The sequence below is a fragment of the Lonchura striata genome, chromosome 15 (genome assembly GCF_046129695.1).
Source record: "Lonchura striata isolate bLonStr1 chromosome 15, bLonStr1.mat, whole genome shotgun sequence".
In the NCBI taxonomy this organism is placed as follows: domain Eukaryota; kingdom Metazoa; phylum Chordata; class Aves; order Passeriformes; family Estrildidae; genus Lonchura; species Lonchura striata.
In genome coordinates this window covers 15,743,134-15,761,235 of record NC_134617.1, presented here as the reverse complement: position 1 = coordinate 15,761,235, position 18,102 = coordinate 15,743,134, and the positions used below count along the sequence as shown (strand labels likewise).

General features: G+C 54.5%; 2 protein-coding genes across 3 annotated transcripts in view; one reads left to right on the top strand and one right to left on the bottom strand.

The window, feature by feature from the left end:
• The window catches only part of RELL2 (RELT like 2), a 17,031-nt gene extending 10,350 nt beyond the window's left edge, over positions 1–6,681 (bottom strand). The window contains exon 1 of one of the 2 annotated variants that reach the window (XM_077786715.1): positions 6,647–6,681. The gene's annotated coding sequence lies outside the window, so the exon portion shown is untranslated. Of the gene's footprint in view, positions 1–408; positions 742–6,646 lie in introns of those variants that run through there. The other variant, XM_021548081.3, reaches the window with a different exon arrangement.
• On the top strand, positions 6,273–18,102 carry HDAC3 (histone deacetylase 3). The gene is made up of 15 exons (XM_021550242.3): positions 6,273–6,393; positions 6,725–6,807; positions 9,674–9,816; positions 11,614–11,695; positions 11,868–11,924; positions 12,015–12,070; positions 13,273–13,406; positions 13,655–13,735; positions 13,826–13,899; positions 14,033–14,097; positions 14,806–14,895; positions 14,996–15,054; positions 15,514–15,593; positions 15,875–16,032; positions 16,919–18,102. The coding sequence occupies exons 1-15, from the start codon at positions 6,339–6,341 to the stop codon at positions 16,986–16,988; spliced, it is 1,287 nt and encodes a 428-aa protein (XP_021405917.1). The 5' UTR covers positions 6,273–6,338; the 3' UTR covers positions 16,989–18,102.

Sequence of the window (18,102 nt, the reverse complement as noted above, 5' to 3'; positions counted from 1 at the left end):
CCCGGGCTGCGGCGCTCCCCCGTCCCTTGCAGGCGGCTTCCCAAGGGCACCGGTGCCCCGGCCTGCCCGGGGCTCTGCGGCGGGCGGCATCCCCGGCTCGCCCTTGCCGGAGGATGGCCGAGCATCCTCCCGCGGCGCGCCGCTCCCCCGCAGCCCTCGGTACTCACGGCCGAGGCCCTCGCACCGGTACCGGTACCGGCAGCGGCAGGCAGGGAGCCGCGGCGGCCGGGCTGGCGGAGGGCCGAGCCGCCGGCTGCTCCCGCATCGTCCTCCCGCAGAACCGAGCCGGCTCCCTCCGCCCCGGCTCCCTTCCCAAGGGCTCGGCGCCCGCATTCCCACTCGCCGGCTCCGCTTCCCGGCACGGAGAAAGTCCCCCCCGCCTGTCCCCCGGCCCCGCTGTGGCGGTACCTGGGCCTGCGGTCCTCCGCAGCGCTCTCCTCACCTTCACCTTCACCTTCACCTGCCGCCTAGCAACCCCGCATCCCCGCGGCCGGGGACCGCGGCGAGCATCCTCCGGCCCCGGGCCCCCGCTCCCTGCCTGCCTTCCCCGGGAGGGAGCCAGCTGCCTCTGCCCGCCGCTCTCTGCCGCTCTCTGCCACAAGAGCACCCGCCTGTCCCGATCGCAGAAAAAAATCTCCCCGGAGCTGTTTCGGCGGAGGAAGCTGCGGAGAGGAGCTCGGGGGTGCCGGAGGCTGCAGCAGGACACGCAGGAGCGCTGCTCAGGGAAGCTGCCAGGCTGCCGCCCGCCCCGGGGTGAACAACCTCACCCGCACGCGTGCCAGCCCCGAGCTCCCCTGGCACCTTCCTTTCCTTGAATTTTAGGGCACTGAGCCCTGGCGATGGGAGGGAGAAGGGTGGGAGTGGGGCTCAGTGAGAGCAGGACTGATCACACAGCAGGGTGTAGGGGGGAGAGGGGTGCAGACCCCCACACGGCATCCCAGCACCGAGGAGAGGGTGGAAAAAGAGCCCCGGGAGACTCCTGTGTCTCCCTCCTTCCTAGAAAAGAGCCATCTGAAATCTCATGCTGTGGTGATCCCATGACCTCCTTCTCCATCTCCACCACATTATCCTCGCTCTGGGAGGCTTCGCCCACCACTCCTTTGCTACTGGAAATTAGACCCGCTCCTCTCCATCCTTCAGCCACCTGCCAGTTCTCCCCCAAACCGTGAGGAATGCAACCCTTGAAACCCCTCCCAGCCCATCTCCATTGAACCTAGCTCAGATCCATGCACACATTCCTCTGTGGGAATTATCCCATGGGAATTATCCCACCACAGCAGTCTGCCTTGCTGTGACACAGCCTGTGACTCCTCCAGGCTCTCAGCTGAGGGCTCCTGTCCCTCTGCACAGGTGACCAAGTTGTCTCTCAGGAGCCTGTTCCATCAGTGTGACTTCAGGAGGTCACCACATCACAGGTGACACTCATCTGCCCGCTGTCCTGACAGGGACACAGCAATGGAACCTCTGTGCAAGAACAAGACTTCTCCTCCTGCCATGGATCTCTGAGCCACAGGAGAGGAGAGCTCTCAAACCCTGGACCAACAAGCTGCTGCATCATGCAAGTCTCTGCTGAGGAAGAGCTCACAAAGTAAAGCTCAAAGGCAGTTTGCTCCTTGCCCTTGTTTCTGTGCAGAGGGGGAACTGGCAGCTCTGGGTTCCTGCAGTGCCCTGAGGGGACGCAGTCATGGTGAGCATATTCCCGTTCTCTTCATGCCCACGCACGCTGTCCTGCACAATAAATCGCTTTTTCTCCTCCTGGGCATTCCCACCCACCCAGAGCATTGCTGCACCCTACCCGCTTCCAGCACCCTACCCCCTTCCAGCACCCTACCCCCTTCCAGCATCCTATCCCCTTCCAGCTCCTCACCCCCTTCCAGCTCCCTGCCCCCTTGTCCCGATTCCAGCCATGCCAGGCTGATCAGAACTCCCCATTCAAGGGGACATTCCCATTTTCCCACAGCCTCTGGCGTCAAGGCATTTCCACAAGCTGGGGGACACAGCGTGGCACAGCAGCCTGGCCCTGCCTGAGGACAAATCCTGGCCTTCGTGGGGTGAGCCAGGATGAGGAGGGGGTTCTGTGGCTGTCAAGCTGCTCCCTCCTGGATCACCCCAGCTGAGTGTTTCTCTTTCTAATTCTCCCAACCAGGGATCACCTGCTCCCAGTCTCTGTGCTGCTTCCACCACCTCAGCTTCAGTGTCCCTTCAGGGGCTCTGTCCTTGTCCTGCTGTGGGACCCCATTATCACTTTAATGGTCCCACACAGCACCTCGCAAACACAAACACCACCCTGGCACCTCTCTGCCCCAAAAGCAGCCAGCATTTGAGGCATGAATCCACACAACAGAGCTCCCCTTCTGAGTAGGAAGTTCATCCTGGCTGTGTGGGGACAGAACCCACATGGGGCAAAGCCCCACACCAAGGCAGGGAGGTGCAGCTGTGGCTGGGGCCTGCCTGCTCATGGCTCATCCAGTCTGGGCTCTGCATCCTCTGTCCCTCCTGACCCCATCCCCGCTCCTCTGCCATCCTGTGTGACCCCACCAGCCGAGGCAGTGGGTCTGAGACACAGGACAATCTGACTGGAGCTCTGGGATAGGCAGCTGCCTTCTTTCTGCCTGCTCACCTCATCCAGCAGCACCAGCTGGAGGAGGAGGTTACATGGTCCAGAACGTGGCACGGTGCTGGTGAGTCCCCTCTGCCTGCCCGGGGCACTGCTTGGGCACTTCTGTGGGAGTTGTCCCTGCATTTCCCATGTCCTGAGCTCCTCTCTTCCCGTGTTTTCAGGACTTATGAAACGTCCTTGCTCGTGGATGAACCAATTAGTGATGAGCTCCCATACAGTGGTAAGTTGGAGTTGCCTTTTTTCCTCATGAACTCAGCTGAAATTTTTGGCATGTTTTATTCTGCATTGACCAGGGCCAACATATCAGCACTTCTTGACCTTGGAGATGGCCTTAGCCATGCCTGGAAGTGTCCAAGGCCAGGTTGGATGGGGTTTGGTCTAGTGGAAGGTGTCCCTGCCCATGACAATGGGTTGGAATGAGATGAGATTTAAGGTCCTTTCCAATCCAAACCATCCCTTGCCCTTCCTTCCCAGGTCCCCCCCTTGGGGCTTCCCTGAATCCTGGAAGTCCTTGGAGGCTTTACTCCCTCTCTAGGCATTGCCTGGAAACACTGAAATTTTAAGCTTTGGAGGCTTGGGAGGAAGGGGACAGAGTGGCTGAGGAGAAGCTGGTGGGACAGTGCTGTCACCTGTCACCCTGTCCCTCAGCTGGCCCCAGCCCCAGTGAAATTCCACATTACCTCTTGTCTGCTCTTTTCCCGCACCTCTTCCGCAGCCGTTGGAGCAAATGTCACCCCACAAACAATGTGACCACGTCCTTTTGGGGGATCAGCTACTCTGGCCCCGCTGCTTGTCCATGTGGCAGCTAAACGGGCTGGAGTGCCCAGATCCAGGCTCATCTTGGGATCTTCACTTCAGTGCTCAGCCCAAAAATTGTCCTGACGTCTGCAAAGCTGCTCCATGCCATCGTGTCAAACATGTCCCTGAATCCTCAGCCTTGCTCCAGCTTTCCAAACATGCCCAGCAGCTAATGGCCGTTAAACCACAGCCTGCTTCTGCTCTCTGAGCACAAAGAGCATCTAAAAATATCCCTCTCCAACGCTTCCCTTGCTCTGCTCCAACACCCGTGAAGATGCCCGGAACAGCACCCGGCTTCCAGAAGGAGAGCTCAGGCAGCAGAGTGATCCCAGCTGGAAGCAGGGCCGTGTCTCTGCTGTCCTCGAGCAGGGATGTGTCTCTGCTCTCCTCAAGCAGGGATGTGTCTCTGCTGTCCTCGAGCAGGGATGTGTCTCTGCTCTCCTCGGGCAGGGATGTGTCTCTGCTCTCCTCGAGCAGGGATGTGTCTCTGCTCTCTCACCCCGTCCCCAGGCGGGCACTGGGACGTGCTCCCCGGTGGCTCCGTGTCCCCAGCCAGGCGTTATCTGGTGGCAGCAGCTGGTGGAGCAGGGACAGGACAGTCGTCATGGGGAGCACCGTCAGAGCTTTGGGAGCTCCCAGCTCAGCCGTGCTGCTCAGCACGTTGAAATCCGGGTGATTTCCTGCAGCAATGTATCTGAACTGAGGCCTCAGCGTGCACCGGCCACCCAGCTTGTAACTGTTCTCACCAGAGTTTTCTCAGAACCCGCCAGAATCCATCAAGCTTACTAAGACAGAAACTGTGCTAAATAAGAAAGAAGAAGCTGAGAAACAGAATTCCAAATAACAGCAGCAAAGCACCTGGACTGTGATCAGTCCCAGATTCTGAGAGGTGCAGGCAGAACACGTGGACAAGACAAAAGAACCGATAAGAAATGTGTGACCAGTGTGTGCAGTGGAGTTAGAATATATAAATAAGTGCATAATAGAAACAACAAACAGCTTCTGCTTAATCACACTGGTCAGTTGTCCAGGAGTGCTGAATTTCCCACGCTGGGTGCTGGGCTCGGTGCCAGGTGCTCTCTCTGAGTGTCCCCAGGTACAGCTGTGCCCTGCGGGGTCACAGCGAGAGGTCCTGGGTCTCCTCTGGAAGTGTCCTGCCCCTGGCAGGGGATTGGAATGAAATGATCCTTAAGGTCCCTTCCAATCCTATCCCCTAAACCATCCTGTGATCCTTGCCCCATGCTGGAGCTGGGATCCTGAAAGGAAACCAGCCAAGGAGCGATGTGGAGGGAGCAGTGTCCCCGCAGGGGGGGCAGAGGCAGCCAGAGCTATCCTTCAGTGACCCCACCACTCCATCCCACCCTGACTCCTGCAGCCAGCACAGCCCCAGAACCCCCGGCCATCCCGCCATGCCCCATCCCATACAGGCGGGCAGCTCCTCTTGCTGCTTCCAAGGGGTTGCCATCCCCTGGAAATCCCAGCCTGGCATCCACTGAGATGCCAGGGAATGCCCTGGTGCCCATCCTCAGGCAGCTCTGGGGGTCCTGCCCGTCTCTGAGACCCGCTGGGTTGAGGAGCCTGTCTCCAGCACAGCTTCCCTCATCCCAAACTGCAGGAAGCCTCAGGCAGGAGGCTGGCAGGACCAAGCATGGATTTTGCCTTGGATTTCCAAGCCTTTGAACAAGGCTTCATGCTCTGTCTGTCCTTCCTCCTCTCCAGCCCCCATGGAGCAGGTTTGTGCTGCCGTTCCCAGCCAGCCCTGCTCACGCCATGCTCCTGTTTCCATCCTTTGTCAGCTCCAGCTTTCCCCATTCTGCTTCCTCCTGACATCCAGCAATTTCCCACCCAGCTTTTGTCCTTCTCCTGCCTGGCGCTGCCTCCAAAGGGTTCTTGCCAAAGGTCTGGAGAGCCTGCACCCCCCAGGGTGGCACCTGGTGACAGCTGGCAGGAGCAGGTCCCCATCCTTCAGGGACTGGAATGGAACGAGTCCCATCAGGGCGTGAGTGTCCCATGGAAACCCCCCTGCCCATCCCCTGTGCCCCGGGAGTGGGGACTGGGGTGAAAGGGGGGCCTGGGAATGACTGGGAGTGACTGGGAGTGACTGGGGGCCAGCTGTGGGCCTGGAGAAAAGAATCCTGTGGGCAACTGGGATCTGCCAGGGGTAACTGGGAGCAGCTAGCAGTAACTGGGATCTGCCTGGGGGGTAACTGGGAGCACTGGCAGTAACTGGGATCTGCCGGGGGGTAACTGGGAGCACTGGCAGTAACTGGGATCTGCCAGGGGTAACTGGGAGCAGCTAGCAGTAACTGGGATCTGCCGGGGAGGTAACTGGGAGCAGCTAGCAGTAACTGGGATCTGCCGGGAGGGTAATTGGGAGCACTGGCAGTAACTGGGATGTGCTGGGGGGGTAACTGGGAGCAGCTAGCAGTAACTGGGATCTGCCGGGGGGGGGTAACTGGGAGCACTGGCAGTAACCGTGATCTGCTGGGGGGGGTAACTGGGAGCACTTGCCAGTAACTGAGGGTAACTGGCAGTAGGAGAGGGGCATGAGGGATAACGGTGGGAGCTGAGGATGAGCAGGGAGATGACACGGGGTTACCGGAGAGAGCCCAGCCGGTAACTGGGACAAGCGGGGGCAGGCGCGGGGCAGGCAGGCGAGCCTGCGATGTGTCCTGCGGGCAGCTGGGCCGATGGGGGCGGTGTGCGGGCGGCAGGGAGCAGCGGGGCCAGCCCGGGGCGCTGGCGGTGACCAGGACCGGTCGGGCGGAGCGGCGGCGGCACCGGGGCCGCGGCGGCCACGCCCCGGTGAGGCCATGCCCCTTGTGGGCGTGTCCCTGTAGTGGCCCCGCCCCATCCCCGGGCGGCTGTCGCGGGGAGATGACGTAAGCAGGAGCGCGGCGCGCGGCGCGGCCTGTCCGCCATGGCGAAGACCGTGGCCTATTTCTACGACCCGGACGTGGGGAACTTCCACTACGGTGCGAGTGGGGCCGGGGCAGCGCCGGGGCGGAGCGGCGGAGCGGCCGCCGCGCGGCTGGGGCTGGGCGGAGCCGGCTGGAGGCGGGGGTGTGGCGCGGCCCGGTCGCCGCTGTCCCTCAGCGCCACTGTCTCCCAGCCCCTCAGCCCCGCTGTCCCCCAGCCCCGCTGTCCCCCAGCCCCGCTGTCCCCCAGCCCCGCTGTGCCCCAGCCCCGCTGTGCCCCAGCCCCGCTCCCCTCTCCCCCCAACCGGACCTGTGCGCAGCGCGGTGCCGGTGCCCGGCGGCGGCGGGGCCGTTGTGGCGCCGCTGATCCCGCGCGGTTCCGTTGCAGGCGCGGGGCACCCCATGAAGCCGCACCGCCTGGCGCTCACGCACAGCCTGGTGCTGCACTACGGCCTCTACAAGAAAATGATCGTAAGCCACGCGTGTCCCAACCGGGCGGGGTGGGGGCGGCGGGGCACCAAGGAGGGCTCCACACCGAGCCCCCGGGGCTGCTTGGGGCCCCACGGGTGGGTGACAGGTTCAGCGATGTTGTAGAGATTTGGGGGGTATCACGGGTGGGTGATGTGATCACTGATGTTGTAGAGATTTGGATCCTCACGGGTGGATGATGTGTTCACTGATGTTGCAGAAGTTTGGATCCCCACGGGTGGGTGATGTAGAGATTTTGGGCCCCACGGGTGGGTGACGTGTTCACTGATGTTGCAGAGGTTTGGATCCCCACGGGTGGGTGATGTGTGATTTATTTAAAAAATATGGATATTGATCTAGCACAGATATCCAACTGTGACGGATAAAATCTCTCTAACAGTTTAAAGTTAGAAAATGTGTGTTTATTCAATGCCGGGCAGCATGAGGGATTGCTCCCAAATCCACACCTCCCCTTCCAAGTGATTACAGAGCCCTGTTATCCATACAAGTATTGAATACCCAAAATACAAATACATGTTCATCATGTCAGTACATCCCATTCCTCACTTCCTATGCTAATAATTTCAAAAGCCATTCAGCATGCCTACTTTGTCCCTTGAAATGGGTCGGTGTCCCTTTCATGGGGAGGGGTCCCAAAATGAGGAAGTCAATGAAGTCTTCCTCATTGTGACCTTTCTACCTTTTCAATGCAAATATGACAAATGAACTGTTGGTAGAACTCCCATTCCTTGTCTTCAGTTAGTTTTGGAACAGAGGAGGCCCACAATTGTCTTATGTTCCTAAAAGCTCTTTGTCAGTTTGTGTATTCTTCATTATAAACCCAGCTAACTAAACATTGTGCTGACAAACAATCAATTATTAGTTAACTACTAACTCCTAACTTCATCAAGGCCTACTCATTTATTTTATTTATTTTAATTAACTCTAGTAAGGCTTATCTCTAACTCAAATCTTAGCTCCTCTAAAATCTCTAAATTCGTTAAAATTTACGTTTCATGTGTTCAGTGATGTTGCAGAGCTTTGGGCCCCACGGGTGGGTGACAGCTTCACGATGGTTTTACACCTCAGTCCTGTGCTGTTGGTGCAGCTGTAGAGGATTCCAAGGAGCTGCTGAGGTCAGGCATCTGTAGAGATGCAATCTATGAAAACAATTTTAGGTGTTTAGACATGACAAAAATTTCCTTAATTAATACAATTCCCAAATAAAACCACATCCAGGGCAGTGACTGTGTGGAAATGCAGCACTTGGAAAGACTGTGGGGAGTCTTCGCAAAGTTTCTTTTCTAGATCTGTACTGTCACTGTGTGGATTTCCACAAGTAACTTCCCCAGAGTTTTTTTAATTATTATTATTTCCACAAGAAACTTCCCCAGGCTTTTCCTTGCAGGAACAACCAAAAAACATGTTCTGACCTAACACTTTTAAATGGCAAATCCCTTCCTGAAGGAGGCAGTGGGCAGAGCTCTTTTACATTTTCAGTCTTGAAATTCTTTTTCTGAGGGGTTTTGTTTTCCACAAGCTGCACTGGGAAGCTGAAAACTTCATCCCCAAACAGTCAGGGACTGGCAAAGTCAGGAGCAAATAAAAGCAGGGGTTTGGAGCATTGGGACTGGGAAATTCCTGCTGATTTTGTGCTGTGGTTGCATTGTTTCTGCCTCCTTACAACCAAAGCTTGTGATCCTGTTGGGCTGGGTTTGCCTCTTCCCACCTTCCCCAGCTCGGGAACGTGGCTGGGATTGCTGGGAAGGCTGCAAGGAGCCAGCTTTGTTCTGCCAGCAGCTGGGTGAACATTCCAGCCTGGTTTTCCCCTCCCTTTCTGTTTGATCCCCACATCCCTACTCTGAGAGCCTCTGGCTGCGCAGTGAGAGCCATTTCTCCTCTCCTTGCCATCAGTTTTGGTCTGGTTTGGTTTAATGAACTTCAGGATTCCTGGGGGATCCCTGGGAATAAGGAGTTGCCTCATCCTCTGTTTGAGTTGTCAGAGGCAGCAGACCTCTGAGGAACACCAAATTCCACATGGAAAGCACCAGGAGAGGAGGAGATGGGATTGTTCTGGTTTATTGTGGCTCTGAAAAGGACCAGGTTTTCTGCTCAGCACAGAAAGCAGGAGCATGGTGCAGTTGTCCTGAGGAATTTCCCTTTGGAGACCAGCTCGTGCATCTTCTGTTGTGTTCATGTTCCACTTTTTCTGTCAAGTGCTTGCTTAAAATAAGAGAAATTAAAATAATAAGAGTAATCACAGAAAATCTCTTTTATCAATTGAATTGATAAGAGATGGTGGTGTTAATTTTTAACTTCCCCTCTACTGAGAGATGTGCCCTAAGTGCCAAAACTGTGTTGTCACAAGATCCTGGATTTGAGTCCATCCACCTCCCTGACCATTCCCCCCATTTTTCTTTCCAAAGGAAACAAAACTTATGCAGCTCTTCCATCTGTCTGGGAGGTTTCCCCAAATAATTTGGAGCCTGTCAGTAAATCTTACAGAGGGATCAGAACCACCCCAAATCAAGGTCTTAAACTGGTGAGTGAGGAAGGAAGGATCCCCCCAGGGAAGGAAAGACTGTGGTTTATTTTGCTGCCCCAGCAGGCGAATGTGCCCTGGGGTAGGAAGAAAACTTATGGCAAGAGCTGCAGTCAGCAGAGGCAGGATTTGGATTTGTGAAAGGGAAGAATGAAAGGAGAAGCAGATTTCATGGAGCAGCTGTTGAATTCAAATGAACACAAGTGCCAGTGTTTGCAGATTGTTTATGTACCTCATGCAGGCCATTTGTCAATTAACTTGAGATTCCTTCCAGCCCAAGGAACCAGAGTTTGGATGGGGAATAACTCCTGCTTTTGTCTCTGGAAGGTGTTCAAGCCCTACCAGGCGTCCCAGCACGACATGTGCCGCTTCCACTCCGAGGATTACATCGACTTCCTGCAGAGGGTGAGCCCCAACAACATGCAGGGCTTCACCAAGAGCCTCAACGCCTTCAACGTGGGTGACGACTGGTGAGTGCCCCCAGGAGCTGCCCTGGGCCCTGCAGCTCTTCTGGAATCTTCCATTTCTGCCTTGGTGTAGGCAGCATGAGGAGCGTGACCCTCCTGCCCTGTCTGGGTTTGAACAGACACGTGTGCTGAGGAGGGCAGGAGCCTCCCCTGAACTGGAAATGCAAACCCCCTCCCTCTGAATTGTTGTAATTTTGAAATTAAGGGGCTCTCAGGCAAAGATACAGGAATAGGAATAACAGTTCTGTACTAGGAAAACTAAAATTACAAGTGCAATGGTACAAACAAAACCAAACCCCTGCCAGAGTCAGAGCAGCCCTGTCCCCTGTGGGTCAGGGAGGTGGCTCAGCCCCATCCCAGGGGAGCTCAGCCCTCCTGCAGTGCCAGCTGTGCTTCTGCTGGAGCAGGATCCTGGGCAAGGGGGGAGTTTTCCTCTGGAGCTCCAGGGCTGGGGGAGATGGGCCTGGGCTCCTCTGGGAATGCAGGGGGAAGGAAGCTGCTCCTCTGGGAATGCAGTGGGGAGAAAGCTGCTCCTCTGGGAATGCAGGGGGCAAAGGCTGCTGTGCTGTTCCCAGGTCAGATTGGATCCAGGTAGGAATTCTTGGCTCTTCCCCTGGGCACAGCATCTCCCCATGGATGATGGAATTTTCTCAGCCATGCAGGGACACTCAGTGGCCATGGACAGCAGAGATCTCCCGGAGGGAGGATTGGCTGTGAGAGGGATAAAGAAAAAACTGCCCCATGAGCAGAGGATAGTGCCCCAGCTCTGACAGATGGGAATAGAGTACAGACCCCCATTTCCAGCCTAAGACATGTGTGGATAAGGGTGTGGAGCCTCCTTGATTCCTTTCCCTTCATGGGGGTGTTGCTGTGCTCCTTTTTGGATCTAGACTTGGGCTTTGTGGGTTGCAGACTCTGCTTGTTCTGGAAGGGCTTCCAGTTCTTCTGGAGTGTGGCAACTGTCTTTGGTAAGAATTTGAGTGCTGCATGCAGCTCTGGGGGTCAAAGAACATGGTGGAGCAAATCCAGAGGAGGCACCAGGATTGAGCAGAGGGATGGAGCAGCTCTGCTGGGACAGCTGGGATCGTTCAGCCTGAAGAAGGGAAAGGGTGACCTCATTGTGGCCTTCCAGTACCTGGAGGAGCTGACGAGAGAGCTGGGGAGGGACTTGGGGCAGGGGATGGAGGGACAGAACACAGGGAATGGCTCCCACTGCCAGAGATCTGGGATGGATGGGATATTGGGAATTGGGAATTGTTCCCTGGCAGGGTGGGCAGGCCCTGGCACAGGGTGCCCAGAGCAGCTGTGGCTGCCCCTGGATCCCTGGCAATGCCCAAGGCCAGGCTGGAGCGGGCTTGGGACAGTGGAAATAAACTTTTAAGTTCCCTTCCAACCCAAATCATTCTGGGATTGGGAGCTATTACAGTCCCCCCCTCTCCTGAGGCAGTGTCTTGTCATGTCCATGCTGGGCACACACCAGCAGAGCTGCAGGACAGACTGACAGCTTTTTGGAACTGTGAAGCTTTCTCAAGGCTGGTTTGGAAGCTTTGGGAATCACTCTCAGTTTCCCTGTGTTCCCCACTGTGTTTGCAGCCAGCTCACTCCCCTACTGGGGCTCCGTGAGTTACAGGCAGGGTCAGAGTGATCCTGATTCCAAATTACCTCTTTCACAGGAAACTGAGCTTTATTCTTGCTCAGGTGTTACCCCTGGCCAGTTTGATTCCTGGCTGTGCTCTGCAGAGAAGGGGAGGAGAAGGGAGGAATGAGAAGTTCTGACTTGGAATGTGGTTTCTCTTTCAGCCCAGTGTTTCCAGGCCTCTTTGAGTTTTGCTCTCGTTACACTGGGGCCTCCCTGCAGGGAGCAACACAGCTGAACAACAAAGTAAGGGGGCTGAGGAGCTGGTCTGTTGGAACCCAGCTGGAGCTTTGGGGGAAAAGCTAGGAGGGTGTTGTGGACCTGGACCCCTGGGATGGGCAGGTGGGAGTGAGAAGGAGGGTACAGGGTTGCTGTCACCATATTGTCACTTTAAACTCACTTCTCTTTCCTCTCTTAGATCTGTGACATTGCCATAAACTGGGCAGGGGGCCTCCATCATGCCAAAAAGTTTGAGGTAATGAGATCTGTGGATTCCTCTTGTCTTTGGGGCCTGGGTTCTGTGTTGATCTCATCCTAAAGTTCTTGGGGTTTCTCTCTCTTCCAGGCTTCGGGCTTTTGTTATGTCAATGACATCGTGATTGGCATCCTGGAGCTGCTCAAGTAAGGACAGGGCCAAGGGCTGAGCTCTGCTGGCTGCTTTGTGCTTTCCCTCTCCTTTTTCTCTGATTCCTTGCCTCATTTGCCTTTATGGAATCCAAGAAGCCCAAAAACTTCATTTTTGTTCTGGCCTTATCCTTAAGACACAAGAAAGGGTTTGAGCATTGGAACATCTGACTCCAGTTTTGTTGCAGGGAGCTTGAGGGGTACAGAAGAGTTCTTCAATCCCATTTCAGGGGCTCCTGAGTCTCAGCCCTTTTGCCACAGTGAGCCTTTTGTAGGTAAATGCAAGTTTTGGTTAACTGGAAACACAAAAGTGACTCAAATCTTTGTTGGGCACCTTAAGAACAGGATTTGGGCTGCACATGATGATCAAAGGACACTTGGTTTCCATAGAAAAGAGTCAGGTTATTTTTCACTTTAGGAAATGAAAAATAAATTCAGAATGAGAGGAAAAGTTACAGAAATACCTTTAATGTCTTGAGTTGATCTGAGATTTTTTTTTTTTTTTGGTACTTCAAAGTGCCTTCATTGTCACTGAACCTCAGACAAGTTGTCATGGAATTAAAAAGGATTTGGAGTTGATCAAACAGTAGTTACATGACTGCTGGCAAGTTTACTTGCTCTCAGTCAGATTTATGGGATGTACTGGGGTTTCTTGTTCCTCCTTCCCTGCACTCCCATTTCCTAATCCCATCCACCAGAGACCTCAAATACAGCCCAGTTACCCCTCATGGGATATTATTTATGTCCCTGTTCTCTGTTGCCTGTTTCCAGGAGCCATTTCTGCACTAGGTGATTGCATTTTGAGTTTGCTTCTTACTCTGTGTCTCTGGCTGCTTCTCCAGTAAATTCAGCTCAGCCTGGAATTTTTGGTGCTCACCAGCTGGGACACAGTGCTCCATTTCCCACTTCCCCCATGCCAGCTTGCCTTTCATTTCCTGATACGATTAAAATCACTGGAGCTCTTAAAGATTAACTATGAGCACATGGAAAACAAGAATCTGCAACTTTTGAGCACCCAGCCGCTTAAACAAGTTCTTGTCCAAGACATTTCTGGCCCCATCTAAAAACCTTTTTGTTCTAATATCCATTTCCAGCCACCTCAGAAGAAAATGTTTTAAATAGCAACTTCCAAGCACATTAAAGGAAGATGTTTGAGTGTGTACAAATGGCTGGAATCCCAACTTTGATGTATCCCACAGGTATCACCCCCGGGTGCTGTACATCGACATCGATATCCATCACGGGGATGGGGTGCAGGAGGCTTTCTACCTGACAGATCGTGTCATGACAGTGTCATTTCACAAATATGGCAACTATTTCTTTCCTGGCACAGGTAAGTTTTTAATTTCTAGTGGGAACCTGCTTCAGAACCCCTTAGAAGCTCTGCTGGAGTAGAAAAGAGCAAATCACAAAATTCAACCTGCAGGGGGATATGGTGGAAGAAGGTGATTAGAGAGGAACAGAACTGTAGTTGCTTGTAAGAAAGGGGTCCTGATTAGGTGGGAAGACTCAGCCCAGCTCAGACCTGGCCTTTGCACAGCTCTGAAGTGTCAGGGCTGTTGTGCCTGTGCTGTTTTGCAGGTGACATGTATGAGGTGGGTGCAGAGAGTGGCCGTTACTATTGTCTCAACGTGCCCCTCCGAGATGGCATCGATGACCAAAGTAGGTGTTCCCTTCCCTTTCCCCTTGGCCCCAGGGGTTTCCTGGTCCTCCTGCTCCAGAGCCATGACAAATCCACCTCTCTCTCCAAAGGTTATAAGCACCTCTTCCAGCCAGTCATTAACCAGGTGGTAGATTACTATCAGCCCACCTGCATAGTCCTGCAGGTAAGGAAGCAAACCTCTGTGCACACATCCATGCCTTCAGAGGGCTCAGAGAGCTGTGTCTGTGTTAACCTTCTGTCCCCTGGTGTGGATCTGGAGAGTAGTACCAAAATTCCCTTGTTTTTCTGTTCCCCAGTGTGGTGCTGATTCTCTGGGTTGTGACCGGTTGGGATGTTTTAACCTCAGTATAAGAGGCCATGGGTAAGTACAGCAGGGCTGGGCACAGAAAAACCACCTGAAGGGCTCTGAGGAGTCTGTGCTGTGAGGTTGGACCTTTGGCTTTGGCTTGCCAGAAGTTTTTGAGGGTTTTTTAACATTTGTGTGACTGGAGGGGGTCTGAGAATGAGGCTTTGTATGAGGTGCTGCAGAAGGATGGTGAAGGAGGAGGGAGAAGGCCATGGAGATGGTTCTAGGACTGGAGCCAGGCTGGGAGAGCTGGGGATGCTCACCTGGAGAGGAGAAGCCTCCAGGGACAGCTCAGAGGCCCTTTCAGTGTCTAAAAGGGCTCCAGGAGAGCTGGAGAGGGACTGGGGACAAGGGATGGAGGGACAGGACACAGGGAATGGCTCTCACTGCCAGAAGGCAGGGATGGATGGGATATTGGGAATTGGGAATTGTTCCCTGGGAGGGTGGGCAGGCCCTGGCACAGGTGCCCAGAGCAGCTGTGGCTGCCCCTGGATCCCTGATAGTGCCCAAGGCCAGGTTGGACAGGGCTGGGAGCAGCCTGGGACAGTGGGAGGTGTCCCTGCCATGGCAGGGGTGGGATGAGATGAATTTTAAGGTCCCTGGGTGGAAGCTCCAGGTGTATCACACCAGCCATGGTGGTGTTGGAGTTCAGGGGGGTATTTATGACTCATGAACCTGTGCTGCAGTATCCAGCTCTGGCATTTTCCTCTTTGGGGTTTGCAGGGAGTGTGTGGAGTACGTGAAGAGCTTCAACATCCCCTTGCTGGTGCTGGGAGGAGGAGGTTACACGGTCCGGAACGTGGCACGGTGCTGGTGAGTCCCCTCTGCCTGCCTGGGGCACTGCTTGGGCACTTCTGTGGGAGTTGTCCCTGCATTTCCCATGTCCTGAGCTCCTCTTTTCCCGTGTTTTCAGGACTTATGAAACGTCCTTGCTCGTGGATGAACCAATTAGTGACGAGCTCCCATACAGTGGTAAGTTGGAGTTGCCTTTTTTCCTCATGAGCTCATCTGAAATTCTTGGCATGTTTTATTCTGCATTGACCAGGGCCAACGTGTCAGCACTTCCTGACCTTGGAGATGGCCTTAGCCATGCCTGGAAGTGTCCAAGGCCAGGTTGGATGGGGTTTGGTCTAGTGGAAGGTGTCCCTGCCCATGGCAGGGGGTTGGAATGCGATGAGGTTTAAGGTCCCTTCCAACCCAAATCATTCTGTGATCTCCCACCACCCACTTTGCTGGGCAGACAGAGCTGTGTGTGGCCAGGGTGATTTAGTTTGCACCATTTCCTGTTGTTTTGTCTAATCCCTTGCACTCAGGGTTGAATATCACTGTGCTTTTTAAGCTCTGCTCTCCCCCAGGCAGGTTGAGGGTGAGCTCTGCTCACTGCACAGCTTCTGGCCCTCTGTGCTCTAACTTTGCCTCTTTCCATCTCAGAGTACTTTGAATACTTCGCTCCAGACTTCACCCTTCACCCTGATGTCAGCACGAGGATTGAGAATCAGAACTCCAGGCAGGTGAGTGCTTGCAGCCAAGCTGTAATGTCAGCTTGGAATTTCCAAAATCCTATGGTTGACGCTCTGTCCTGTGAAACCAGCTGGAGCCCAGGGCAAAAAAAAATGAGAAACAACAACTGGGTTGTCTCAGTGTTCGTTATTGAGTGTCGATAATTGAATTCACTCTGTTCTGACTTTTTGAACAAATTTGATGCTCTTGGCCAGCACAGAAGTGATGCAGGTAGGTGACAGAGCTGTGACACATCCCACTGTGGTGATCCCTGCATGTTCTGTCCCTGCAGTACCTGGATCAGATCAGGCAGACCATATTTGAGAACCTGAAGATGCTGAACCACGCTCCCAGCGTGCAGATCCACGACGTCCCCTCGGACCTGCTCAGCTACGACCGCACGGATGAGCCCGATCCAGAGGAGAGGGGCTCCGAGGAAAACTACAACAGGTACCAGAGCTTCTTCTGAGCAATGGGCTTCCCTTCCTGCCCCTGGGAGGGGGTGCAGAGGAATCCACCCAACTCCTAGAGCAAGTCATAGAATCCCAGAATTTGGGGTTGGAAGGTGTCGGAATCTGAGGTATTGATGATCCCGAGATTGTAGAAAGTCTCTGTCTGTCAGCCCCCCCTGCCAAAGCAGAAGCCATAATTGGTCTGTGCTGGTTTCCAGGTTGTTTATTCTGTTTATCTCTCACATGTTCTGCTGCCCTGCCCAGCTCTGTCCTGCAGGGCAGCGTGTGGGGCTCTGCCCTCAGTGGGATGTGACAAACATTAAATACCAGAAACTCCCTGGGCTGGATTTACAAGAACGTGCCAATATCTGTCACCTACGTTGGACAGTGTGTCCCCAGCCTGAACCAACAGAAAAATGCCAACACCACAGTGAGACATGGAGGGCATGAAGGAGAAAAAGGACAAGACACACCCAATTTCCTCCACCTTGTCCCCTTTGGACCCCTCATCTAGAATCCTAAAATTTTACTTTTGCACCTATGCCACACTTAATTATTACTTACATCAAATACTCAGAGCTGGTAATTCATCCTGTAAGATTGAAAACTCTTTTCCATGGACAGAGATCACAGCCAGTGTCTCTGGGGGCTCTCTCCAGGGGGGTTCCTGACTCCTGCCAGGGTCCCAGGGCAGCCAGAGGGAAGCTCTGGATTCCTACAGGAAGGGACCTTAAAGCCCATCTCATTTTCATGGGCAGCTAAGTCACTTCTGAGTCTCTTGTTTAAACCCAGGGAGCTTTTGTGGTCTCCTAATATGACATTCCCTCAGGCCCCAAGGGTTCCAGTTCCTCTTCCCTCCCTGACAGGGATTTCTCTTCCCCCAGGCCTGAAGCTCCCAACGAGTTCTACGACGGTGACCACGACAATGACAAGGAGAGCGACGTGGAGATCTGAGGGCACTGCCCTGGGCTGCGGGGCCTCCCGCCTTGGACACAGATGCTTGGAGCACATACCTTGGTCCTGCAGGAGCCAGTTTAGCCCTGACTTCATCTTGGACTGCGTGTGGTGGCAGCAGAGACAGCCCCACTGCAGGCTCCTGCCACCTGGAGAGGCACAGAGGTGACGTGAGTGCCTTACTTGTCACCATGTCATGGTTCCGGCTGTCACCGCTGTGGGGATGGAGCCGTGCTGAGTCCTGGCTGGCAGCTGTGGGACTGCCCTCAGAGCCTGAGCCACGCTCCATGGTTCCCCTGCAGGCTCCTGCCAGCCAGCTGGGAGCTGGAGCAGCTGTGCCTACCATCTCTGCCTCTCTGCACCACTCGGGATCCATCCTTCTCTCCCTGACCTGCACTCAGGTACCGCCCGGTGTCCTCTGCAGCCTGCACTGAGAGCTGCTCCTGATGTCCCTTCTAAGCAGCTGATGCTCCCCACAGCTCCAGGAATTATTGGAGAAGACCAGGCCAGTTGTGGGGTAGGGGTCAGGATGTCCTTGGAGCAGCTCAGTGGAGTGGATGGAAGGATGTGTGCAGAGCACAGGCTCATTCCTTCCCCCCACACCCACATCTGCATTTACAAACGAGTTCTGCAGCACTTGGCTGAGTTGGACACAACATCCCTGTTGCGTTTATTCCTTGGGAGGCTTAAATACCTGTGGAACAGAGTTTTGGCTGCCCAGGTCAGTACTTAGTGTGTCCTGCACCTCTAATGTAGCTTCCAGCTGTGTTTCCCAAGTTCACACATGGTCCTCCTGTGTGTCAGCAAGAGATCTGGGCTGTTTGCTCTGAGAGGAAACAGTTCCTGGGCTGTACCCAGCAGATGTTGCTCTGCTGCTGGGTGAGGGAAGCTGCTTCCTCCAAGTGCTCTGTTCTGCCCTCACCCAGCAGAGATTTCCCTTGGCCATCCCTCCAATGCCAGATTTTGCTGCTCTTTCTCCCGAGGCCTCAGCTGGTACCTGTGGTGGTTTGGAACGTGCTGTTTGGGGAGGGGGGTTCAGCCTCTGTCTGTACGGTTCTGTTTGTTTACTGATGTCTTTGAACATTAAAGAAGAGGCAGTATTTTTCTTACCTGA

Coding starts and splice junctions, on each gene's coding strand:
- HDAC3 (XM_021550242.3), top strand. CDS start 6,339: ATGGCGAAGACCGTGGCCTATTTCTACGACCCGGACGTGGGGAACTTC. Junction 13,407..13,654: donor CTATTTCTTTCCTGGCACAG/GTAAGTTTTTAA, acceptor GCTGTTTTGCAG/GTGACATGTATGAGGTGGGT. Junction 16,033..16,918: donor TCCGAGGAAAACTACAACAG/GTACCAGAGCTT, acceptor CTCTTCCCCCAG/GCCTGAAGCTCCCAACGAGT.